General features: G+C 35.8%; 5 protein-coding genes, 1 long non-coding RNA gene and 1 pseudogene across 9 annotated transcripts; 2 read left to right on the forward strand and 5 right to left on the reverse strand.

Moving 5' to 3' along the window:
* Positions 1–2,137: 2,137 nt before the first annotated feature.
* LOC9306617 lies at positions 2,138–3,687 on the reverse strand. 3 transcript variants are annotated; one of them, XM_021019942.1, is made up of 3 exons: positions 3,393–3,687; positions 2,977–3,268; positions 2,138–2,729 (listed from the first exon to the last, which is right to left on the reverse strand). In XM_021019942.1, exons 1-3 carry the CDS (start codon positions 3,457–3,459, stop codon positions 2,384–2,386), a joined length of 705 nt encoding a protein of 234 aa, XP_020875601.1. In that variant the 5' UTR covers positions 3,460–3,687; the 3' UTR covers positions 2,138–2,383. The 3 variants fall into 3 exon arrangements, with proteins under 3 accessions (XP_020875601.1, XP_020875600.1, XP_020875602.1); XM_021019941.1 differs by having other exon boundaries at positions 2,977–3,676; XM_021019943.1 differs by having other exon boundaries at positions 2,554–3,268; positions 3,393–3,675.
* A 667-nt stretch (positions 3,688–4,354) lies between these two features.
* LOC9306618 lies at positions 4,355–6,253 on the reverse strand. The gene is given in 3 exon segments (XM_021019302.1): positions 4,355–5,650; positions 5,652–5,774; positions 5,776–6,253. Coding segments are annotated over 3 exon segments (1,710 nt in total). The 5' UTR covers positions 6,112–6,253; the 3' UTR covers positions 4,355–4,399.
* A 991-nt stretch (positions 6,254–7,244) lies between these two features.
* Positions 7,245–9,824, reverse strand: LOC9306619 (delta(7)-sterol-C5(6)-desaturase). Its single transcript, XM_002870502.2, has 3 exons — positions 9,117–9,824; positions 8,342–8,647; positions 7,245–7,704 (listed from the first exon to the last, which is right to left on the reverse strand). The coding sequence occupies exons 1-3, from the start codon at positions 9,373–9,375 to the stop codon at positions 7,406–7,408; spliced, it is 864 nt and encodes a 287-aa protein (XP_002870548.2). The 5' UTR covers positions 9,376–9,824; the 3' UTR covers positions 7,245–7,405.
* A 2,468-nt stretch (positions 9,825–12,292) lies between these two features.
* LOC9306620 (condensin complex subunit 3) lies at positions 12,293–18,052 on the forward strand. Its single transcript, XM_021019450.1, has 12 exons — positions 12,293–12,892; positions 13,116–13,319; positions 13,404–13,549; positions 13,742–14,010; positions 14,093–14,190; positions 14,893–15,040; positions 15,124–15,563; positions 15,942–16,456; positions 16,538–16,598; positions 16,696–16,965; positions 17,177–17,438; positions 17,568–18,052. Exons 1-12 carry the CDS (start codon positions 12,476–12,478, stop codon positions 17,888–17,890), a joined length of 3,153 nt encoding a protein of 1,050 aa, XP_020875109.1. The 5' UTR covers positions 12,293–12,475; the 3' UTR covers positions 17,891–18,052.
* A 59-nt stretch (positions 18,053–18,111) lies between these two features.
* Positions 18,112–20,145, reverse strand: LOC9304601. The gene has a single exon (XM_002870503.2). The coding sequence runs from the start codon at positions 20,114–20,116 to the stop codon at positions 18,206–18,208; it is 1,911 nt and encodes a 636-aa protein (XP_002870549.2). The 5' UTR covers positions 20,117–20,145; the 3' UTR covers positions 18,112–18,205.
* A 1,212-nt stretch (positions 20,146–21,357) lies between these two features.
* On the forward strand, positions 21,358–22,157 carry LOC9306621 (annotated as a pseudogene).
* A 1,618-nt stretch (positions 22,158–23,775) lies between these two features.
* On the reverse strand, positions 23,776–24,881 carry LOC110226654. 2 transcript variants are annotated; one of them, XR_002330596.1, is made up of 3 exons: positions 24,615–24,881; positions 24,178–24,434; positions 23,776–24,002 (listed from the first exon to the last, which is right to left on the reverse strand). It is a non-coding gene; the product is annotated as an uncharacterized LOC110226654 (long non-coding RNA). The 2 variants fall into 2 exon arrangements; XR_002330595.1 differs by having other exon boundaries at positions 23,794–24,434.
* Between the last annotated feature and the right edge of the window lie 60 nt (positions 24,882–24,941).

Below are 24,941 nucleotides of genomic sequence, written 5' to 3' on the forward strand. Positions count from 1 at the left end.
TACCGATTTAATCATAACTTCTTTCCCACCTTTTGATAAGAATTTGGCTGACCAACCATTTATTCTAGTCTGAAGTCTGTCTCTGACAAAAGAGAAGATCTTTGTCTTCGATCCACCAAGACTTTTAGGTAAACCAAGATAAGATCTCATACCTCCAAGATTATGAATTCCCAAAACCGCTTTTATTTCTTCCTTCATAGAAACATCCACTTTATGGCCAAACTGAATCGAAGATTTTGAAAAATTAATTTGTTGTCCTGAAACCGCTTCATATTGCTTTAGAATCCCCAAAATTACTCCGCATTGTTCTTTATTGGCTTTGCAAAAGAACAAACTATCATCAGCAAATAAGAGATGAGATACCTAAGGGCTAGCTGTGGATACTCTAATACCAGTAATTAATTTTTCTTGTTCCGCTTTCCTTATATCCGCAATAAGCACCTCCGTACAGAAAATAAATAACTAAGGAGATAAAGGATCTCCTTGTCTTAATCCCCTTTCCGGAATAATTAGTCCTCGAGGTTGTCCATTAAGAAGAACTCTATATTGGACTGTAGTGATACACCACATCATCCACGAAATCCACTTTTCGCAGAATCCCATCTTCCTCAATAATTCTTCGATAAACTTCCATTCAACCCGATCGTAAGCCTTGTTCATATCCGTTTTAATAGCCATAAATTTTTCTTTACAGGACTGGTTAGTTCTCAGACCATGAAACATCTCCTGAGCTATAAGAATATTATCTGAGATTAGTCGCCCTTCTACAAAAGCCGATTGGGTTTCCGAAATAAGTTTTGGTAGTACCGTCTTAAGTCTTTGGCAAAGAATTTTTGAAATAACTTTATAACCAACATTGCAGAGACTGATGGGCCGTAATTCCGTCATCCGAGTTGGTCGCTCCGTTTTTGGAATAAGACATATATTAGTCGTGTTTAACCGCTTATCGAAAACTCCATCTTGTAAAAAAGAGTTAACGAGGATCAACAAGTCCGCCTTAATAGTAATCCAGGCTTTCTGAAAAAACAAGGCTGTCATCCCATCGGGCCTTGGCGCCTTTTCTGGATGCATCATATATAAAGCCGTTCGGACCTCACATTCTGTCGCGGGAGCCGTCAAAAAAACATTTATCTGATCCGTTATCAATGTTTTCACCTCTGTAGAGACTCCTCAAAAGCATGTGGATTAGATGTAGTAAATAAATTTTAAAAATAAGAGACCGCTATGTTTTGAATATCTTTATCCTCCGCAGACCATATCCCGTTTTCATCATGTAAACCGGTAATCCGATTCCTTGCACGCCTCTGTTTTGTCAGAGCATGAAAGTATTTCGAATTATTATCCCCTAGTTTCATCCAAAAACTCCTACTTTTTTTATACCAATATAGTTCTTCATCTCTGTAAGCCTCTTTCAACCGCAATGTTAATTCCGTAATCTCCTCACGTGATCTCGTATCATCTCTCTGAGCTACATCGAGTTCTGATTTCAGATCCTCTATTTTTTTCCGTCCATAAGGAGATAATTCTTTCCGCCATTGAGAAATAGCCCTTCTACAGTTAGTCAATTTTTCCACAAATTGTCCCTCCTCATCACCGGAATTGAGATTCCACCCACTTGATATTGCCTCTAGTAACCCCTCTTTTCCAATCCATCTTTTATCAAACCGAAAAGATCGTTTACTCCGTGGTATCTTATCTACGATTGTGGCTATAACCGGAGAATGATCAGAAGCTACCATTTGTAAATATTCAACGAAAGAATTGGGGAATAATTCATGCCAATCCTCATTTGCTAACGCTCTATCTAACCGACACCGTATATGTTTTTTATCCCGCCATCCCCTCCAAGATAACCAATCTACGAGATATGGAAAATCCAAAAGTCCACAATCGTTTATCATTAAATTAAAAGGGATAAAGGAAGAAGCATGTCTCAATTTGCCACCTCTTTTTTCATGATTTCCGGTTAATTCATTGAAATCTCCTATCAAAAACCAAGGAGTATCCCGAGATATCCCGATCCGTGTTAACCGTTCCCAAACTTGGTCTCTATTTTTTGGTACCGGATCTCCATAAACAAAAGTAAGATTGATTATTTTTCCTTTATAAATAGCCTCAATATCAATTAAACGATTACTTTCATAAATAATTGAAACATTGTAATCATTATTATAATAAAGAACTAAGCCCCCACTACAACCGATAGGATCTACCGTTTTAAAATTTTTATAACCAAAATGACCAACAAATTTTTCTATAAATAACGAAGATTGTTTTGTTTCCGAAAGAAACAAAAAATCCGGCCGATGTTGCTTCCACAAATCCCGAAGATACCCGATAGTTGCCTTATTTCCGAGACCTTGACAATTCCAACTTAAAACTTTCATTTATCAACCTTTAATATAGGTGGGTTGCGTCCATCCGTGAAGCCCTTCACCATATCATGGTATATCAGGTTCTGACCTTCATTCACTTGATTTGCAATAGACCTCGACGTAAAACATACGTTTATAGCAAGTCCTTTTTTACCAACCAAGTACCAAAGTTCCGAGATAGCATATAACCAGTAATATTTTTCCATGATCTCCATCACCAATACACCATACGAACCAGAGATAAAACAATTCATTCCTTTTATCATTACTTCAATAACACAGACATATATGATCCGAGAATTGAATTTAACATAATAGCCTAAAATAAAAACCTTACAACAAAACCTCTGATTTGCTCCTTGATGATAACCCATACCCACCGGCGGGCCAACAGATTTGGAGGAACTCTTACTCCTTGATGATAACCCATACCCACCGGCGGGCCAACAGATTTGGTAACAACCATGCCGTGAATCTGGTGTATACCTTGTAATCCGTATCTCCTTTTTGTATCTCTTCTAATATGTCCTCAACGTTTAACCCATATTCATCCTCCGAAGAAAAACCACCTAAAATTAATTTCTCCAACCGTGAACAATGTTTCCCCTTTTGATCGGAGATTTCAACCGAAATATTTCGTTCCCGACCCACAAAATTGTGACTATAAGAAACCTTGTAGCTCACCAAAGATCTCTGAAAGAGATCAATCATCAAGAACGGATGATAAATCATCTCAAATACGAGAAGATTTGAAAACCACAAACCGTTTCCTTGTGGAAACCTCTGCCCTATAGCCCATCTCCAAGACTTTGACTGCTCCACCGACCACCCATCCACACCTTCCAAACCCCCATAGAACCAGATGGGAGAAGCTTCTCGATTTGATCCAGAACCTGCATCCAATTTCGAACAAAAACCTCTATAGACCGAAAACGAAAACCTAACAAAAGGAGTACCAATCTCATATATCAACCAATTGAAGACCCAAACCAACACCAGAGAACCACTAAGAATCACCGGAAAACCATTGGGGCACCTCTCCGAATCTTCCATAACCAAATAGATCCGATAAAAACCGAGCCATTTAGGCTCAGACCGGACACCCACATAAACCAATCGAAACTCAATCTCAATCACCACCAGATCTGGCCGCAAAACACCTTCTGGCCGCTCCAATCGCAACGTCATGTTAAAACCCTAGTGTCGCCATGTCTGTCGCCTCTCTCCCATTCGACATTTTTAATTGAATTATTATTATTTCAATGAAGTATATTTGATTTTTCAAAACAAAGACTAAATATATACTAGCAAAATAAAGAGACAAAGCTCAAAACATATATATATATTATTAAAGAAAATCAATGGAGTATGTTTGATTTTTCAAAACAAAAGAACGAAATAGGATCAAAGCTCTGATACCATGATAGATTTTGGAGAAAACCTTAGTAATAGAATAGTTTCTCTCAATTTCATTCATTAGCCAATAGGCTTATTTATACAAAGATATTACTTGCATAGCAAGTTCTTTATATATATGATAATAGTAAATCTACCTATTTAACAATAAGAAGATATACACAAATGTTAACTTTTCTAATAATAATAAGAAAAAAAAATTCAACTCGATCTTGTAATCCCGAGATCTCTCATCCACCGTCGATCTTCTGATCTACGCTTCTCTTTCTCCCCATAGTAATCATAGTTTCCTTGATATAAATAATAAGAATTCCATCTTCTCTTGGGTATCAATTTCATCGATGTTTTATAAGATCCAAAAATCAATACAATATTCATTCACTTGTTAGAAAATTCAATTGATATTGGCTTGTTTTTGCAATGGGAAATGATTTCTTCCATTGCAGCTACTGAAGGGTCACCGGTATTCCGACGAAACATTGTTTAAATATTATATAACTCTTCAACACATACACATGTATATATTGGTTAAAATATAACATAGCATTCATAAGAAGAATATATAATAGAAAGATTTTATTAATTTAAATAGAAGAATATATCAATCTTTAATAAGTTTCACGACGACATTTGAAAGAACAAATGTATACATCAACACCGGCCTTGGAAAACTTAAGAATAGAAGGGAGCTTGCATCTAGCGTTACACACAAAGCAAAATGGTCTACAAATAGAGGTGTTGGATACCACTTCTGTGTTCGTGAATGTTGAACCTGGCTTGATATATGAGAAATCTCCCACAACGCAAGAAATATGTAATGTAGTCCCACAATCGTTGCATGTATAGAACCATTCCTTTGAATTCACTTTTGTTTCACATGCCTCACACCAATATTCACCATTCACATTCATGTCACCAAAAGACAAGAAGAGAGGATGATCATCGTATCTATTATTCATTACTTTTTCCGGTAAAAGAGCACATTTGCCTTCCAAACTATAGTCACACTCATCACATCTAAAGACCGAATTCTTCTTCCCACATCTACTACAATTCTTATATGTATTAGAATAGTAATATAAAGAATGTTGATGGCTTCCGTGCTCAAGTGTATCTGAAATTGCAGCGCATCGTACATCTATAATAACAGAATGGCTAGATTGATACCTGAAACCGCTGAATTCTTGTAAACAAAGCCCACATTGATAAACTTCGCCGTCATTTGTGAGTAGTGTAAATGGCAGGTTGTTGTACACATGACGTTTCTTCCGTGGATGGTTAGCACATTTTTCGTGGAGAATAAAATTACATTGCTTACAACTGTAGAACGGTTCTGATAAAATCTGGAGGACACATGCTTCACAAACAATGTTTTCAGGTAGAATTCGGCCATAGCGATCTTTGTTGATTCGTAAGATATGATCATGGCTAAAATGTTTTATAGTGTTATCGTCAATCACCTCGAATGGCGCAATTTCATCTTCTTCAGGCATCCCTTCTAGCTCTATCATGTCCCATATATCTTCTCTCGTTGCACATCGTGAATGAACAACAAAACTAGGACATTTGACGCAAGTATAACCCCCATAGAATCCATCTACTTTTTGACGGCAAACTTTGCATATCCACTTTCCATGTCCAAGTCGAGAGGTGTAAGAGATGCGATGATCGTGGTGGTTGATGTTTATGACACGTGGTAAATCGATACACTGCCGATGAATCATGATATTACATTGAAGACAGAAATAAGGACTTTGTTCACCTAGCGTCCCACAAGCATTGCAAGTGAAATGGATGCGTCTTGGAACAAGATGAAGCTGATATTCATTGATAACATACATAACATAGTTTTCCATAGAAAAGTGGAGAGTCGCACGTTTTGCACTTTCTCTGTCTAACGCGCTTGGAAGAGTTCCATACATCGAAGAGTTCTAGTGGATGCTCGTGCACATTGGAGTTTTCAAGAATAGGAAGTGGAGCAGCTTCCTTTCGCACAGTGTAAATCCAACTTGAAGTCACACATTGAACATATATAGATATAGCTTTCTTTAAACAGATGTATTCCACATCGATTACATGTAGATGCTTTGTCGTTTAGGCGAAGATTGAGAGGATGATCGGGATGAGAGAAGTGCTTTATTTCTTGTAAAGACTCAGCACACTCTCTATGAAACGCAGGAGTCTCACACCCCAACTCATTGCAACGGTAGCCTCCGTAGATGTAACCATAAGATCCACATCCGTTACAGCCGCGACGAGAAAAAAAACGAGTTATAGGTAACAAAGGATGTTTGTGAATTGGTAGCTTTGCTTTTTCCATGGTGATTTGATTTCCAAAATCGACATCACAGCTTTCTTTCGGATTTCTCAAAGCTATGAGTCTGGCCACAGCTCATACACCACGTGAAATGGTTCTTCCTATAACAACTAACATTTATTAGTAAAAATTATATTTGTAAATTAATCCCAACACCACGTGAAATGGTTCTTGATCTGTTTTTGAAGTTTTAATGCTCTGTTTTGTAAAAGAAAAAAAAAAAACGAGTCTCTTAACAAATCCATAAACAATTGATGCTACGACGGTGAATGATATAGGAGAGTCGCTTATTTAGTTTCCAGTATATTGTTTTTAACAAAATACTTGAGTATTGTCGTATTATTAATTAGCTAATTTAGAAAACGAAATGATTAATCGGTCAACATATCAAACTCATTGGGTTAAGGGTTGGTTTACCCATGTTAACACCCTTAATAGAATCCAAGACAACCAACCCAATGTAAATAAGAAAACCTTAGGGAAAATAGTAATATTGAGCTTTCACTAATAATTTTTCCCCAAAAAGGTTTTTGTTACTTTATAAAATGATATGAGACTCTTGATTTGGGTATCTCCGTACTACCGATTTGGATCGGGGCTACTAAAATTGTAACTCTATCTTTTTGAGGCTCAAGTGGAAATGATCTTATCCATCAAGTTTAAACTAAGGTACACGTGGTGTAGAGTGATTTTCCCAAACATGAAACGAGTTTTAGTCCACACACATGATATCTTGAGTTTAGACAATGTACTTAAACATCCCATTTTCTTGTATTGACTTTTTTGAAATACACTTTTCACCTTTACGTTGATAACTTTTATTCAATGAATGAAAATGTTTATTTAGAGCAACCCCTCATCAAATTTTATTACTAAATCATTGAAAGTTAGTGATTTGAAAATGAAAATTCACTTGGGTTAAATGTACGGATGTGATTTTAATTAAAGGGTCGCATATTCTTCTCATCGAGGTGAATATAAAACTTCAGCATATAACATATATATTCACAAATGTTTTAAGACATGGTAGGAACAAGAAGCACGGCTTAATGATTTAGACAAGAATGATGTAATCAATAGTAAATCATACGTGTAGAATAATCTCTATTTTCTTAATACTCACAAGTCACCGGAAATTTATGATGTTTAAGTTGTCCATTAATGATTTAATAGTTGAAAAAATCGTACACGTTTGAACGATATGGTTTAAGATCTACCTATAAATGTTCTTAAAACCAAATATCTGAAACATATAGAATCATGATACATATATAATCTTTATGGTCTACAATGCATATCACTTTGACTTTGGCTCATCAACGGTAGAGTAAGGGTGACAAAGTGTTCCAAACAACCAATCCATGAGAATCGTGTAATTTCCATAGTTATAACGATGCATGATGTGATGCATTGTATGATAATCAGCGGTCAAGAACGGCCACATCTTGGTTTCGAGACAACCGTGAGTGGTAAATGTCCAAATCCCATTGATGGACAAGAGGATTAATTCGGTCTTGAAGTGCATTGGCACAAAGAAGAGGAAGATAGTGTAAGGTAACGCATCTAGTACTGCTTCAACGGGATGACTTGCCGCTCCTACAAATATTGTTTTTTGTTTCCATTAGTTCTTTTTTTTTTTTTTCATCGTTTCCATTAGTTCATAAGTTGTAAGTTGTACACGCAAACGTTAATGCATAAAATCATTCAACTATATATTCCTAATGAAAATTTAAATTTATTGGAGATAAGCAAGATGTGTATCTTGCGGACCAATTAATATAGACCGTTAAAGTCCATTATGAAGTGAAGCCCAAACCGAAGAATATTCTAGATCTCTATATTACTTCTTGTACAAACTATTTTCTTATGTGTTTAGGAAAGTTTACATTATGTGGGTGTTAACATTATGTTAATGTTAACACTATATATATGTATTTTGTGTTCTTATATAAAACACAACTCAATAATATATATATATATATATTTTTTTTGTCAACATTTGGGCCACAACTGGCCGGCCCATTAGCCTAATTTCTACAATTAAATTGTAGAGTCGGGGACTCGATCCCTGGTGTGATGATGTCTGTCTTCTGTGGACTTATCATTTGCCACTAGACCAAGATCACTTCACACTCAATATATATATATATACTCAATAATATATTATATTTTATAATATTTGACAAAATTTAATAAGTTGTAAATGAAAATAGATAATGACATGTATGTTAACCTGCAAAAGGTGATAGAGAGGTCTTGGTGTTGAAGCGATGATGAACGAAATGAAAATGCTTATAGAGAGGCTTCACGTCATGCAAAGCTCTATGAGTCCAATATATCCAGAACTCCACCAGTATTATGTGAATAATAGTATGAGTGATATAAACGATTGGACCAACTTCGGTTATTGAAAAATAACACTTTGTATAACCTTTTTCTATAAAATATTCAGAGATCGTTGGAACCATTGAGACCCATGGCATCGCTTTCATCGACACGTGAATTTGCAACATTATTGATTTTCTCGAGGGGATAGCTTCTGCAATATGTGATATGTCAATCATTAATAAATGTAAGTGGAACCAACATAGGTAAAAATAATTGTAAGTGGAATGGTTGAATGGTGATGAATATTTTATGGTTTTTAAAACTCAAAAATCTTGTTATTTTTGAAGGTAGTGTCCTTTTGTTTTAGGTTTGTATATGTAGTTGAAAATTTAAAAACATTTTTGGTATGTGTTCCAAAGTTCAAAAACACTAAAAACCAAACACTACCAAAGTACCAATCAACAACTACATCCATTTCCCTTTTAGCAAAATATAAAAAAATATAATACATCCACCCTTTTCGCCTTAACTTTCCCTTTTTAGTAAAAACTATTTAATTTTGTTTTTTTTCTACAAAAAGGAAACTTAAAAACTCAAAATCCAAAATCTAAGAACGAAAACTAAAACTAGATGTTCTACAAAAATCTCTAATACATTCAAACTATATATCTAAAATGTACCTTTAGATAAATGAACATCATGCTTCCAATGGTAGAAATAGAAACACCAAAGAGAGCATATGAGGAAGTAGGTGACTAGAGAGACGATGTAATTACGTGCCCACGTCTGCACGACATGTGGCAATGGCGACCATAAGGCTGCCGGGAAGAAACTTCCGACTAGAGTGTTGTACGACGCCGTTTCTTCCACTAAACGCTGCAAATAGTGCTCCTGCATTATTGCTACTCTGATATCTTTAGAATGATATTTTTTATGCATATATGTATATATATAGTAAGAAGTGGACCAGGCCAACGTTTCTTGAAGTCTAAAGGAATCTCAAAACAAAAGTTTCAGTGTGATTCAGCTCTATCTACCAAAGAATTGTCTTTGTTCCATTTTCCCATTAAAAGCTTTATGACTGGTAGGTGGAGTAATGGAAATGTGAGAAAAAAAAAGAAAAAAAAAATTGAGAGAGAAAAATTATTTCTAGGCATGAACAAAATACCCAGAACCGAAACCGAAATCGACCCAAAAAAAGAGAACTGAACTAAACCTCGAACCGATAAAATAGTCGAAGAGATCCTAGACTCCTATACCCGAAGAACCGGAACCAAATCAAAAACTGAATGAATACCCAAAATAGCCAAAATATAATTTTATATATCTAAATATTAATTATATTTAGACTTAGTATAAATAACCAAAATACTCAAAATAACCAAAGTCTTCGAAAGTTCTTAGTTATGCTTGGTCAAAATTTAACCAAATTTTATTTAAATTTAATCATTTACATTAAATTAATTTTTTCAGATTTAAATTAATTATTCTTATTTTTATTTTTTCCCCAATATTTCAAGTATACTTTTGAACCGAATTTTTAAAATACCCTTACTCTCAAACTTTTTGTATACACTATAGAATGGATATAAATCCTTCTACTTGAAATACCAAGATTTGAATTGTTCCTAGTCGGAACCAAAACGAATACCCAAATGTTTTGACTAGTGGATACATTGACTATTTTTTCTTATCCCATTTCTTTTATTCTATTGATATTTTGTAAATTTTTTGTTTTGTTTTTCATTAAGACTATTTACATTGGTTGAAATATTACATCCCTTTTCCATCTTTTAACATTCGACATCATTTTTCCTCTCTTCCAAAGCATACTTCAACACCCCCATTAATTTTTATTCAATACGTTGATTTTGTTTGATAAAATTACAACATCATACCCTAAAATTTATATTTCATATTTTTAAATTTTTTATGTTTTTGTTTTCTATGGTTACAAATTTTAGGTGTTAAAAGGATTTTTTTTTTTTTGTCATCAGTGTTAAAAGGATTATTATTGGGATCCATTTCATTTAAACAATGTTTTAAGCGAAATACAAAAATATTTTGGATGCTAGTTGAATAAGTATCGATAAAAGATGATTTTTTTCTGTGTCAAAAATAAATGAAACAAGTATCTATTATTGTGTACGAAAATGATAAATTTTGATATAAAAATTACATAATTATAATTATTATGAAATAATTGAGATGAAAAAAAAATCAAGAATATGAGTATCTAATCAATTCGCTCCACATGTCATAATCTATATATTTATCTAAGAAAAATATCTGAACGACAATAATCTTTTTCAGCCCAATCAAAATATGCCATGTCACATAAGAATTTTTTTTTTTTTAACGCTGTTGAATTTTATCAACACTTTAAGTTTGCCACATCATTATTGTGTTTTCAACAAGGAAAAACTACAAAATCTACCACTTATTCCCAATTTCTTTCAAAAGCTACCACATTTCTTCCCTTCTTTCAATTCATACCACATTTTGATGTAGAGTTACCATTTTGCCCTCCCTTTTTATCTTCCTTTTTATATTTCCTCCATAATTATTTCTCCTCCCTATTTATCTCTCCTCCCTATTTATCTTTCCTACAACATTAGCTTCTCTATTTATCTATCTCTCACTCGAAACACGTGCACTTTAACCAAGAAACATTATATCTCCTGAGACTAAACAATTAACTTTCGTTTTTGTCTCCAGATCTTGTCTCCGATTGGAAATTCTCTATTGCGTCTAGATCTTATCCCCGATTTCATCATCTTGCTCTATTATCATGAATTCCACATCTTGTCCACCAATTGTTCTCATTTAAGGGTTTCGAATTTTATTTAGATTTTTCACCATCTATTTTGGTCAACAAATTAGTTGAGCATTATTGTCTTCACCTACCCTGATTATTGAATTTTTTTTTCTTCTATTGCAAAATAACAAAAAGATCCAGTTGTCCCCGAGTACTATTACTCATTCTATTACTCATTCGATATGAACTTGTCCCCGATCTAATTCTATTACTCATTCGATCTGAACTTGTCCCCGATCTAATTCTATTACTCATTCGATATGAACTTGTTCCCGATCTAATTCTATTACTCATTCGGTCTGAACTTGTCCTCGATCTATATCTATTACCCATTCGATCTGAATTTGTCCCCGATCTAATTCTCTTACTCATTCGATCTGAACTTGTCCCCGATATAACATATTCGATCTGATTCTCTTACTCATTCGATCTGAACTTGTCTCCGATCTAATTCTATTACCCATTCCATCTGAATTCGATATGAACTTGTCGCCGATCTAATTCTATTACTCATTCGATATGAACTTGTCCCCGATATAATTCTATTACCCATTCGATCTGAACTTGTCCTCGATCTAATTATATCACCCATTCGATCTGAATTTGTCCATGATCTAATTATATTACTCATTAGATCTGAATTTGTCCCTGATATAACATATTATTTAAATAACCGTGCAGCATTTATTGCAGACCTGCTCCTTCTTTGGAAGCGCCAGACAAAACTGTCTCTGTCTCTGACACAGACTCTGTCCATGACACAGACTCTGTCCCAATCAGGGGTATTTTGGTCCAGCATTCCACATGTGCTATTGAAATATGGTAGATTTTGAAAGCTTTTTGAGATTGTGGTAGATTTTGAATGCCAATTGTTAAAATGTGGTAGATTTTGCAATATTCCCTTTCAACAAACCTTTACAACCATTTCAATTGTTAAAATAATTTAACTGTTGTTGAAAACACCATTGTACATAGTTAATAAAAAAAAATTAAACTAAATATGTATATTTATTTAAATAAAAAAACTCAAATCTATCAATTTAATTTTCAAAAAAAAAAAAAAAAGAATATCAAATATTTTCCCGCTCATAGAAAATTTTGAAACAGGTGAAATAAACAAAACAGATCTAACTCTCACATTCACAAGAGCGTCGTCGATTCGAAAAATTCACCAACACTTTGTTTTTCTCTCCAAAGAAATTTCAAATTTCTCAGCGAAAAATGGGCGAAGAATCCGAAACCGCCATGGCTTCTCCAGATCGAAACCTAACCCAGAAAATCGCCAAGATCCTAAACGAGACTCGCACATCATACGCTACTCACAACAGGAAGCTAAAGGAACTCGCCACAATCCGTTCAAAGCTATCTTCATCTGAATCCGAGTCTTCTTCTTCTATTCGTCAATTCTCTTCGGTGTTTTTCAAAACCCTAACCCCTCTTTTCATCGCTGCTCAACGAAGAACCGCTGCAGCAGAGCGTGTTGTGCGATTCGCGGCGGAATTTGCTTGTCTTCGTAGTAATTCTGATGATGATTCCGATTGCGACGAGTTTCTAGAGGAATTTCTAAGGTTTTTGGTGGTTGGATCTGTGGCTGCGAATAGAAACGCTAGATTCAGAGCGTGTCAGATAATTTCTGAGGTATAAGAGGATTAGAGTTCTTTCTTCTACAAATTATAGGATTCAATTTACTGGGAAAAGTTCTATTAGGTCAAATATAGGATTATCTTCGTGTTTAGCGTAGTTATGTTGGGTATATTGCTCATACTAGGTGAATACCAGCGCTACGTTGCGGGTTCTGATGTATGTTAGAAATTGGAATATAATTTTATGTCACTTATTCTGTACATTGTGTTCGTTACAGATCATATTGAGGCTGCCAGATGAAGTGGAAGTAGCGGATGAACTATGGGATGATGTAATTGATTGTATGATGTTGCGTGTTCGGGACAAAGTTCCTGTTATCCGCACATTCGCTGTCAGATCTCTTTCACGCTTTGTGAATGATCCTGAGAATAGTGACATTCTTGATTTGCTACTTGAGGTGCTTCCCCTGGAACAGAATCCGGTAAAGTGGATATCGTAAATCACATTCTCATTTTTGTCATCATGCTTGCCAAAGTCTTATTGCTGATCTTTTTATTGTTTCCAGGAGGTACGCAAAACAATTGTTTTATCTCTGCCTCCTTCAAATGCAACCACCCAAGCAATTATTGATTGCACGCTTGACGTTAATGAATCAGTACGCAAAGCAGCTTACTCTGTTCTTGCAAATAAAGTTCCTCTTCAGAGTCTGAGGTGAATTTAGGCTTAAAGCTTTGGTCTATTTATTTCTTTCTTCATTTAGTTGACCACTAAATAGAGGTTTTTTTGCTATTTTCTTCTAATAATAACTGTTCTACACTTAGCACTATTGACAAAATTTGGATTTCCTTTTTCCTGCTGTCCTTCTCTTTCTCATGACGTATTTCCTTCATTTTCCTGCTTTAGCATCAAGCTTAGGACCACAATTCTTCAGAGAGGGCTCGCTGATCGTGCTGTAAATGTTTCAGCGGAATGCTTGAAGCTAATGAAAGAGCAATGGCTATCTAACTCTTGTGGAGGAGATCCTATCGAATTTCTTAAATACCTTGACGTTGAAACCTATGAATCTGTAGCAGAATCGGCGTTGGAAGTTCTGTTGAGTGAAGGATTGATAATGCCCACCGATGATAAAAGCATCCAGCAGTACATATTGTCAGCAGATGGTGAAGCTAGAGGTTTGTTGAAGTCTGGACTGTAAATGCAATGCATAAGTTAGCAGTTTCTGCATGTGCTTATATTTTCTTATACCTGTGTTAGATGAGAGCACATGTTCTGCACCCAGCATTCAACTTATGGAGCCAGAGATTGCTCTTTACTGGAGGATTATATGCAGGAAATTACACAAAAGTGCTCAAGTAAGTTTTCAACTTACCAACTATTCATTGCTGAGGTTAGGTGCTTTATGCTTCAAACAAGGTTTTTGTGAAGCCATAAGTTCTGAAAATTTACCTGTTTTGCTGAGTTGGATGATAGTGTGCTTAAAATTGGTTTATCGATGCTCTTGATGAATTCCCTAACTTAGTGCTTGATTCATTAACCAGAGAATGCTTATTACTAGCATTATCTTGGTCGTTGGACAATCTCAATATAAATTTTTTGCGTTGATTTTCTAAACCTGGCTGGTCACCAGATCTTAAGACCAGTACCTAAAGGTGATCATATTCGTGATCCCCAACCACTATACGTAGAATTTCTATCAAAAAGCATGTCCTGTGATTTCAAGTTACACCTTTACTGCAACATTTTTATTTTTTTTATTCACTCATATCTCAAACAAAACAAGGTTACATAGATCAATGCATCTGAGGAGGCAGCACATTATTACCGTCAAAATACTAAAAAACCTATTGTCAGCTTGCTTCACCTTTTCTTGTATTGAATAGCTTTTTGTTTGAGAACACAAATATGTCCGTTAGCTTGTCCCTGGATTCACTCAAATATTGTCTACTATACAGGCTAGCATTTGAAATATAATTTTTGGATCTTGTAATGTTTTCTATGCTTTTAGTGTTAGTATTACATATGGGACATGCTAAGAATATGAGACTCTTACACAGGCAAAGGGTTCTGATGCTGCTACTGCGATGGGAGCTGAGGCAGCAGTTTATGCCGCTGAAGCTTCAGATGCTAATGATTTGCTAGAAAGAATTCTTCCTGCAACAGTCTCTGATTATGTTGATCTAGTTAAAGCTCATATAGAAGCTGGTGAGCCCAATTTTTTTTTTCTAATAACAAAACTTGGTTGTTTTTGTTTGGGAGATACCTCTGCTTACATATAATGTTTTCAGGACCAAATCATCACTTTGCTTCGAGGCAACTATTATTGTTGGGCACGATGCTTGATTTCTCTGATGCTATGCTCCACAAGACTGCGAGCTCATTTGTCCAGGAGCTGCTCCGCAGACCTTTTGAGCAAGAATTAGATGAAGATGGGAACAGTATTGTGATTGGAGATGGTATAAACCTTGGTGGTGATAAAGATTGGGCTGAGGCAGTGTCCAAATTGGCTAAGAAAGTCCATGCTGCCCCTGGAGAATATGAAGAAGTTATACTTGTTGTTATTGAAGAAGTAGCGAGACCCTGCAGGGAAAGGACTGCGGATTTCCTGCAGTGGATGCACATGCTTTCTCTGACAAGTCTTCTCTTGGAAAATGGAAAATCTTTACATTCACTGCAAGGGAAAGCTATTGAACCAGAAGAGATATTACACGCTCTATTGCTTCCAGGGGTATATTTTCTACTCTCCTCTGTTTATTTCTTAGTGTCATATTTCTTAGGCGCCAGTTTATTTTCCCTTAAATTTTGACTTTGAAATTATCTGGATTAGATAAATTTGATGAGACTTTGAGTTCTTCTTACTTGTCATCAAGCAGCTTATTTGTCATTTCAGTTTTCAATTTAAAATGCTGATATTCCATATGACCTCTGCATCCTTTTGTTTCATCGAAAAACTGTCAAAAGGTGTTAACAGTTTTACGGAGTGGTAGTTATGTAGCTAAGATACAGCTTATCATGCAGTTGAATCCCTTTTGCATTAAAACCTGGGCATGATTTTCATGGACTCTGCAAAACAAGCACTCTTTCTGATATGATTAATGTCAAGCAGGCAAAACACACTCACTTGGATGTGCAAAGGATTGCTATAAAGGGCCTTGGTATTTTTGGTTTGTTAGAGAAGAAGCCTAGCGAAGAGCTAGTAAGGCAGCTACGTACAGCTTTTTGCATAAGCCCTCCTCCAATTAGTATTATGGCTTGCAAGGCACTAGTGGATCTTGGGATGTGGCATAGCCCAACAGAAGTTGATAAGGCAATGGGACAAGATCTCTTGTCACAATTTGAGGATGAAAGCATTGATTTTGCACCCATTGACTTATCCAATGCGGAAGAAGATATGAACTTTAAAATGCTCGATCTCTTGTATGCTGGACTTGAAAGTGATGACTGGAGAGCTTTCACAGAGAGCAGTGAGAATGAGTCAGTTAAAGCAACTGTTGGGGAGGGGTTTGCTAAACTTCTTCTTCTAGGAGAGAAGTACCCAAACTTGCCTGCATCTTTCTATCCGTTCGTTTTGGGGAAGCTAATTGCATTATATTTCAGTGAGGAGTCAAAAGAACAACTGAGGTATAGAGATTTTGTTTCTTTCGATTGCTAAATTCTGACACAAGAATAATAGTAATGATATGTTCTTTTTATAATGTCCAGGTTTAAACAGTGTTTATCTGTCTTCTTTGAGCACTATGCGTCCCTCTCAGAAAAGCATAAGGTAACGGAAACCATGATGTGTATAAGAGCAACAGGTTTAAACAGTGTTTCATGGCATGTTTGTATAACACTGCCGAATGATTTGTCATGCAATGCAGGGATACGTGTCAAAGGCTTTTGTTCCTCTTATACGCTCAATGTGGCCTGGGATTGATGGAAACACTAAAAGTTCGACATATGTTGTATCAAATCAACGCAAGCGCGCAGTCCAAGCATCGAGATTTATTCTACAGATGATGCAAACCCCGCTATACAAAAAAGAGACAAGAGGTGAGCCTGAAAGCCAGATCAATAAATCACCAGAAGATTATATCCAGCCTCCACTAAACTGTACAGAAGAAGGGTTGGCCATACGCATGGCCATCGAGGTTAGTTGCATTCCTTAGGCTACTATAACATATTGTTCTCAAGATCAAGGAAAGCTTAGGGGAGAGTGAAAAAAGCAAACATCTGACCTTTTGAATCTATTTTCCCTTTCTAGTTGGCTAAGAGCTATCGTCCTCTCGGGATTAGGAACTGCGGTCTGTAACACTAGTTAACCAATTTTGTTAACCCCTTTGCTAATATTGTTTCTTATAGATGCTAAGCTTCAAAGAAAAGAAGACTGCTGCTGAGAAGGCATATGTTGCAGCGCTGTGCAAAATACTTGTGCTGCTTCATCTGAAACCATCAGATCGAAATGTGACAAAGTTGTTGAAAAAGCTTTTAAGCCTACTCGCAGATTCTGTATGTTCAGAGAAGGAGCTTCTTAAAGAAGTGAAACCGGTGCTTCAACATCTAAAATCTTTGGATGCTTGTCCAAACGAGGATCTGACACAAGATCAAGCAAATTCCATCTTTGGTACATTGATCTTTTGCCTTGTACATTACAGTTTGGTTTATTTACACGTAAAGCTAAATTATTCGAGTTGCCCTTTTTATATGCTTTGGAGAATTTGATTGTTAGTTTCTTTCTATTTGCTAATTACAGAAACACTAGGAGTAAGCTACAACTTAGAGATCACGGCAACTACAACAGTGCCACAGACACCTGCTCCTTGCTCAACAAGACCAGCTCGGTCAAGAAGAAGAGCAAGGACTGAAGATACATCCTCTGATGAAGAAGAAGAGATAGCATCTCCTCCACCTTCTGCTCCTAATACTTTGATGACCCGATCACACCGAGCAAGTAAAGCTGTTGCTTTAGCCAAAATAATGGCAAGCAAAGTGAAAATGAGTAATGTAGACGAGGATGATGAGGAAGAAGGTGCCTCTGATGTTACAGCAGATGATTCAGATGTATCTGATGAATAATCATAGAGAGTTGAATTAGGGACCGGTTCTGTTGTTTGTACGTTTGTTACCAAGTTGATGTGTGTTTTATGTCAGTTGTGAAAAGATCATAGACAAAGATTGTAGCCAATTCGTGTGTGAGTCTCGGTTATGTTTGCTGTCGAAAATCTTTGGATTTGGAGATGACAAAAAGTATGAAAAACTATAAACGCTTAAAAGAAAACATTGATGAAACTGAAAATGGGAAGCTACAAAAGAAACGATGGAGGTACATCATTTTCTTCTCCACATCAAACTAAACTACACATGAAAAGAAAAAACTAGATTCTGCAGAAATCAATTTTCCAAAGGCTCAGGTAGGTTCAGCCAATCAAACTCACTCTTTGGGAGCACTTTAAGATTTTTATCCACTGACCTCTCAATATTAACATTGATTCTCCACAACACATACTTACTTTCCATTTTCATGCCTTTGATCGCGTAGAGCCTCCAAAGCAAACCCTTAAGGAATCGGTATTCGCGAGTCATGTACCAGTCCCATTGTTTCTCCACAATACTTTCAAGATCTCTGAAAGCTCTCCTCACAAGTCCAACTTCCATTCCTCTTTCCACAAGCTCTTTCACAGAATCTATCATCTTATGTGCAATCTCCTTAACGAATCCCGCGTGACTTGTGACCTCTAGCAAGTGAATTGCTGAACAGTAAGCACCCGTAAACGCCAAGACCCAGCTACTGTTATCAACCAACAACTCCTTTGGTGGGGTTAGGTTTCTGTGAATCTCTGGAAGAAGATTAGTTATCGCAGGAACCACAATATCTTTATATTCAAGCCGCATTGTTAAACACTGGAAGATATAAACCGCTTTCTTGAACTCCGCTTTGCTTTCTGAACCAATATAGTCCCATAGATCGAACCACGGGTCTTTTTCGTAGGTGAATGTCTCCTGCGCAACGTGGAACACCACCTGACCAAGAATCTTGTATATGTTCTCAGGCATTCCTTCTTCCTTAAGGCAAGTGATAAGCAATGGCTGAAGATCTCTAATCTCTGCAACATCTATTTCAAACAGGCTTGAAGTATGATCACAAAGTGAATCATAGAGTCTTTTGATTGCTATCTCTCTAGACCTATAATCAGAACCAGATGTTGCAAAGAAACTCAAGACTTCCATTGGAGTACGTTGCCAAAAGTAGTAGTACAATTCACGGTCAGATTCCACTCCAAGATCTTGATTATCAACCGAAAAATGTTCGAGTTTCAAGGCCGGATTCGGAACATACTTGTCCATATTCGTAACCATTACAAAGATCTTCTTAGCATCTTCCTTTGTATTTGTTCCAACTCCTGCGATCCCATACGCAAACGCTGCCACGAAACCGCATTGTTTGCTACTCCATTTACACGATTTCGCTTCTTTCGCAAGGTACTTATCGATATATTGAAGCCCTCTTATCAGAAACTCTCTTTCCATCCCCATCCACATAACATCAAAAGCAGATTTCATAACATTGTGAAGAATCTCTCTCCTCAAATCGAATCTCGTTTCCGAATCCGAAATCTCAATCCCCATTTTAACAGCAGATGTCAAAGCCAAAACCCATTCTTCTTCTTTATCTTTCTCAGGATGAAGCAAAACCTTATACACTTCCTCACGTAACTTCTCCAAGAACCGGTTAATGAAATCCCCGTAAAGCAATGGCAATTCGATGAAGTAATTAAACGCCCTAACCGGATCTTGATTCACAAGCAACAGTATATACTCACTAAGCTCTTCCCATCTTCCATTATAAGAACTCATAACATTCTCAGCTACGAAAGAAACAATGACTCTTAAGAAATTGGTATCACATTTTCTTGGATTTTGCCGTGTCAAGCAAGAAATCAAAAGCGGTTTGATTTCATGGAGAGCGATAAGAGAGAGTTTGAAGTTGCGATTTGTTAAACCGGGGAGAGTTTCAGAGAGGTAACAGATTGATCGGAGTCTAAGGACTTCATCGGAAGAATGAAGATAGATCTTGAGAAGCTTTAGGGTTAAGCAATTTGGGAAGTTAGAGACGAAGAAATCGTAGAGAGTACGAGCTGTTTTGTATTCTTCGGATTGTTTACGTGTGAAGAGTTGATCGATGATCATTGTTAAACCTTCGTGGCTTGGAGTCGCAAGAATCTCTCTGGCTTTCATGGAGAGATTTGGTGGAGGATCAGCCATTGAAGCCTCTTTTATTTTCTTGAATTTTTTTTGGATCATTAGTTCTTCAGAAAATGGGGTTTAAGGAAATAATTTGAAAGTGGTTTCGTTTATTGTGCTGAGTTTGAACCCGAAAAACCGGATCTAATCCAAACCGGAACCCAATATTTACTGTTTTGATTTATTTATCTTTGTTTTGTTTAACTTCCGAGTATACTGTTGACTCTCATCTTTGGTGGTTTTCATTTGAACTGTTTTTTTTTTCCTTTTTGGTGAATTCGTTAAACTGTTTCTGAAAATACAATCTTTTTTTTAGATGAAAACACGTTAAGTTATTCTATAATAAAAGAAACAAAAGATATGAATATCTTATAAATAAATAAAAACTATGCAGATGTTTTGGGCGTTCAGTTTTTGGAAAATTCGAGCCTGAAAATTTGGTAACCATATAAAAACAAAACTAAAATTTGGTTTGGTTCCTATATTAGTACTTAAAAATTTGAACTGAATAAAACCCATTCGGCTCCAACATATTCGGTTTTGAATGGTTATTTTGTAACCAAAAGTAATCAAACTACCTGATTTAACCGAAAAAATCGAAAATACCCCTACAAAACGTCAAAACCAGAACAACATAATCAAAACCACTTGAATCCGAACTGAAACGAGAACCGTGAATAATGTTTTGTATAGTTTAGGTTTTTAGTAGGTAACATTTGGTTCTTGGGTTTTACCCGAACCGAACCAAGAAACCGGTTCTGTAAATTGGAGCCGTTTGGTATTGTATGTGGGGTCCGGTTCTATAATTGGGTGTCAAATTAAAAGTGACATTTGCGTTTGGCTTTTACCCACATCGGTGCTGGGAGAATCAATGGCTAGAAAGCCACTATCTGAGGAAAAAAATGCTGGAATGCCACCCTCTAATTTCTAATTTCATTTAACATTTTTTTTTCAATCAAAAGCGAAGGAAATGTCTAAAAACCCTTTCAAAAGGTCAACAATTACAAAATCCTACCTCAAATTTACTATCTCCACAACCAAACACTCCCAATCAATCTCCAATTATTCTAAAAAAAAAAACCACCGCTCCTTCTCGTCTCCTCCTCTTCCATATCCACACTCGCTCTCTCCGCTTCCTCTTCTCTCTATTTCGCCAGATCTATCGTCTCTTCTCCACTTCTTTATTATTCATCTCTCTCTCACATATGTCTCACTCTCTCTTCTAAATCTTTACCGGAGAGCCGTCACGTTTCTCCGTTCAAAATTGAGATTCTCAAGTTTGCGATCGTATCCGATGATAACAAGTTCACTCAGTTTTCGCCTCTCTATTCTACGATCCCGCCGGCTCCTCCTCAGTTTCCGCCGTCGCGACATCAGAGGACTGCTCTCACTTCTACTGCAACGATTGTGTCTCTAAATATATAGCTGCAAAATTACAAGACAACATCCTCTCAATCAAGTGTCTTGTCTCTGGTTGCGAGAGCTCTGGTCGGCTCGAGCTAGATAAGTGTCGTCAGATCTTGGCCAGAGAGGTTTTTGATCAGTGGGGTGATGCTCTTTCTGAAGAAGTATTGATGCGTTCAAAGAAATTCTACTGTCCTTATAAGGATTGCTCTGCTTTGCTTTTCATTGACGAGAGTGAAGTGAAGATGAAAGATTCAGAGTGTCCTCATTGCCATAGAATGGTGTGTGTAGAGTGTGGGACTAAGTGGCATCCAGAGATAACTTGCGAGGAGTTTCAGAAGCTAGCGGAGAACGAAAGAGGAAGAGATGATATTTTGCTCGCGACGATGGCAAAGAAAAAGAAATGGAAAAGATGTCCTTCTTGAGAAGTCTCAGGGTTGCTTATACATGAAGTGCAGGTATATGTATCTTCTTCTTCTTATCGCCTGTGATGCAAATTTGTGAAACAAAGGTTTTTTTTTTAGTAATTTGTTTAACACATTTTGTGTTTTGCTACAATAGTGGAACTCCGCCGATGGACCATTCTCATTATTGTAATTATTGTAAGCGTTGATTTAGCATTAGTATTTCCTATTATAGGTCTCTAAAGGTAAAGCCTAAAGCTAAAAATTAAGCTTTAAGGATATGGATTTCTATTTGGTCTTGATGCTTTGTACCTATTTTCTTTTCTTTAAAACTATCTTGATAGTTGTTCTGAAGAGATTGTGACTAAAATGATTCAATTTGCTTTCAGACTTCAAGGGTTTTGCTTTACTCTGACATTGCTTTGATCTAGAGGATAAAATGAACAAGTTTTGATTTCTTGACTTCCAAAGTAAAATGAACAAGTTTGAGTTTTCAAGAAACCAGATTGGTGATTATTTGTGTATTTTGTCCTTGTTTATTTGTATAGGCACTTCCATATATTCGTTGTATTGGGAATCTTAGCCAATAACGAAAAAAAAGAGTTTACTTTGAAGCAACAACTATGAGAAAGCATGGAAATTTATCTACTTTGGAGCTATAATGAGCAGAAGATTAAATAGTTGCAACTATACTATTTGATTGTTCGGATAGTTTTTTTTTTGTTTTTGGTGCAACTGATAAATTTGGATATAACTACGTGTAAAAAAATTGGACCTTTTGTTTGTGTATGGTAAAGTGGATCTTTTGTCTATGTACTTTGGTGGTATTTTGGTACAACTGGAAATACTAGGTACAACTGAGATGTAATTATTCGGTTTAACTGGGTAAACTATGATGAAAAAAAGTAAAAAGAAAAAAATATTTAGATTATATTTATGTTCAATTGGTTTCGTAGGTACAACTAGTCTATTTAGGTACAACTATGTGTATGGGTTACTTATAAGAAAGTACAACTAGATCACTTAGGTACAACTGAGACAATTCAAAATAACCTTTTTTTTTTTAAAAAAGAATTAAAATAAATTTAAACGAAGTAAAAAAAAAATATATTAAATATGATCCACGTAAGCATGATTTTTGACGGCAGGATATTAATTTTAAATCATCACACATGGTAAAGTGGGCCAAAGACAGCATGATATTAAAAAAAAATTGTTTTGTTTTAAAAATAGTTGTACCTAGTTGTCCAGTTGTACTCTCATATTCATAGTTGGACTTTAGCGATTTTTGTGTATTTCTAGTTGAACTTTAAGGAAAATTAGTCATTTATAGTTGGACACATGATGTTACACTATTAATTATCATTTAGGAGGTTTTCATAATAACATGTTCAGAAAAACTTGATTTTCACCTCTTTTGATTCATATGTAGTGATCACTTACTAAGTCTTCCTTATATTGGAAGAAGTGTGTTATGTGAAAATAAAAAAAAATTTGTTACAAAATTGTGAAATTCTCGTTGTATTGATTTAAAATAGTTTATTTATATTTGAAGATGTTTTTCGGAATTTCTTATATAAATCTTAATTTATAATTTAATAAAATTTATAATACAATGAACTTAATTGAACTAGTGAACTAATAGTATAGATTAGGAAAATGATAAATTCGAGTTTTAATTATTTAAAATTGTTTGTTTATAGTTCAAGATGTTTTTGGGATCGTTATTAACTCTAATTTATCGTTTTCATATTTGTTGTATAGAAGAAATACGTATACATTTATGGTCTTAGTTGTACTCAGTCGAACCTAGTTGTACATATACGACGAATACATACATATACAAATATGTTTTTAGTTGTACCTAGTCAAAGCAAGTTGTACAAATTCAAGTACACATACGTATACAAATATGTTCTTAGTTGTATCTAGTTGAACCAAGCTGTAATAATCATTTATCTTCCACAATATCATATATTTACTTTGAAATTAAAATACCCAAAGTACAACGTCGTTAGCAATAATATAATAACCTAATCTAGTCTCTCTATCTAACCAACGTTACTTGGTTTTCACCATTTTTCTCACTACAATAGCTGTGAACCCTGCTACACAAAGAGACGCCAACCATCCACCGGCTATACAAACATTTAATTCAACATTGACATCAGATGAGCTTCGAATATAATACAGAACAGAGCAATTAGACCAAATTACCACAAAAGCTACCAAAGAACAAGAGTATATAAACCAAGTTTTGACTTGTAAGTGAAGATTAAGTTCATCGATCGCGTGTTGAGTGAGAATATATACCTACAATGTAACAGATTTTGACACCGGAATTAAGCAGCCGAAATATCTCTGACAGAAAGATATTCCTTACAGCAGCAGGAACAACCGAATCAAATATCATAAGAACAGAGAAGATATAAAACATCCCAAACAAAGCACTTGGGAACTTAATAGGCGCAGCTACAAAAACAATGTTCCTTACTTGTCCATTCTATTCACTTTGTTCTTGTTTCCACAATGAATCTTCCTGGATCACTCCGGATCACCATGGTTCTTCCCTTTTGATTGACGCAGAATCAAACAACAATAACAATAACAAAAACTGAGTTCATTTCACAAAACTTGCATGATATCACGAAGAATCCAAACCCGTGATCCAACAACGCAATAAGAGATCAAATTACACAAAAAAATCAATAACTATGCTAAAAAGATCACGAAATTTAGCTAAACCATACCCTCAATCCGTCGAGAGAGTACTCAAAGCGAAACAGAAACGACTTTGCTCGTCGCGTTGTTATTCTTCTTCTAGTTAGATCTGACCGGTCTTCTCTCGTGTCCGGAGCTCTTACAACCTAACTGAAAGACGGACGCAACGCCGAAGGAGGCAACGGCCGGTGATATGGACGAGGCGAGCTGAGCTGGTTTGGGGAGAAGCGCTCGGAGCTAAATCAAGCAGAAGAGGAGAAGGAGCTCTCGATGGAGAGCCGATGTCGAGAAAATCGAATTTTGTTTTATTGCTTTTTCTTTTTTTGTTTTTAAAAAATTAAATAATTTATAAAGCT

This window comes from Arabidopsis lyrata (assembly GCF_000004255.2).
Source record: "Arabidopsis lyrata subsp. lyrata unplaced genomic scaffold ARALYscaffold_7, whole genome shotgun sequence".
In the NCBI taxonomy this organism is placed as follows: domain Eukaryota; kingdom Viridiplantae; phylum Streptophyta; class Magnoliopsida; order Brassicales; family Brassicaceae; genus Arabidopsis; species Arabidopsis lyrata.

What these genes read in the sequence shown, in the direction of transcription:
- LOC9304601 (XM_002870503.2), bottom strand. Translation starts at nt 20,116, where the DNA reads ATGATCCAAAAAAAATTCAAGAAAATAAAAGAGGCTTCAATGGCTGAT.
- LOC9306619 (XM_002870502.2), bottom strand. Translation starts at nt 9,375, where the DNA reads ATGCATAAAAAATATCATTCTAAAGATATCAGAGTAGCAATAATGCAG. An exon ending in TGATGTTCATTTATCTAAAG is followed by an intron (nt 8,648 to 9,116) that starts GTACATTTTAGA and finishes CACATATTGCAG; the next exon opens with AAGCTATCCCCTCGAGAAAA. An exon ending in CTCTCTATCACCTTTTGCAG is followed by an intron (nt 7,705 to 8,341) that starts GTTAACATACAT and finishes CAATATTTGTAG; the next exon opens with GAGCGGCAAGTCATCCCGTT.
- LOC9306617 (XM_021019941.1), bottom strand. Translation starts at nt 3,563, where the DNA reads ATGACGTTGCGATTGGAGCGGCCAGAAGGTGTTTTGCGGCCAGATCTG. An exon ending in ATCTCCGATCAAAAGGGGAA is followed by an intron (nt 2,730 to 2,976) that starts ACATTGTTCACG and finishes TCATCAAGGAGC; the next exon opens with AAATCAGAGGTTTTGTTGTA.
- LOC9306620 (XM_021019450.1), top strand. Translation starts at nt 12,476, where the DNA reads ATGGGCGAAGAATCCGAAACCGCCATGGCTTCTCCAGATCGAAACCTA. An exon ending in AATTACACAAAAGTGCTCAA is followed by an intron (nt 14,191 to 14,892) that starts GTAAGTTTTCAA and finishes ACTCTTACACAG; the next exon opens with GCAAAGGGTTCTGATGCTGC. An exon ending in CCATACGCATGGCCATCGAG is followed by an intron (nt 16,966 to 17,176) that starts GTTAGTTGCATT and finishes TGTTTCTTATAG; the next exon opens with ATGCTAAGCTTCAAAGAAAA.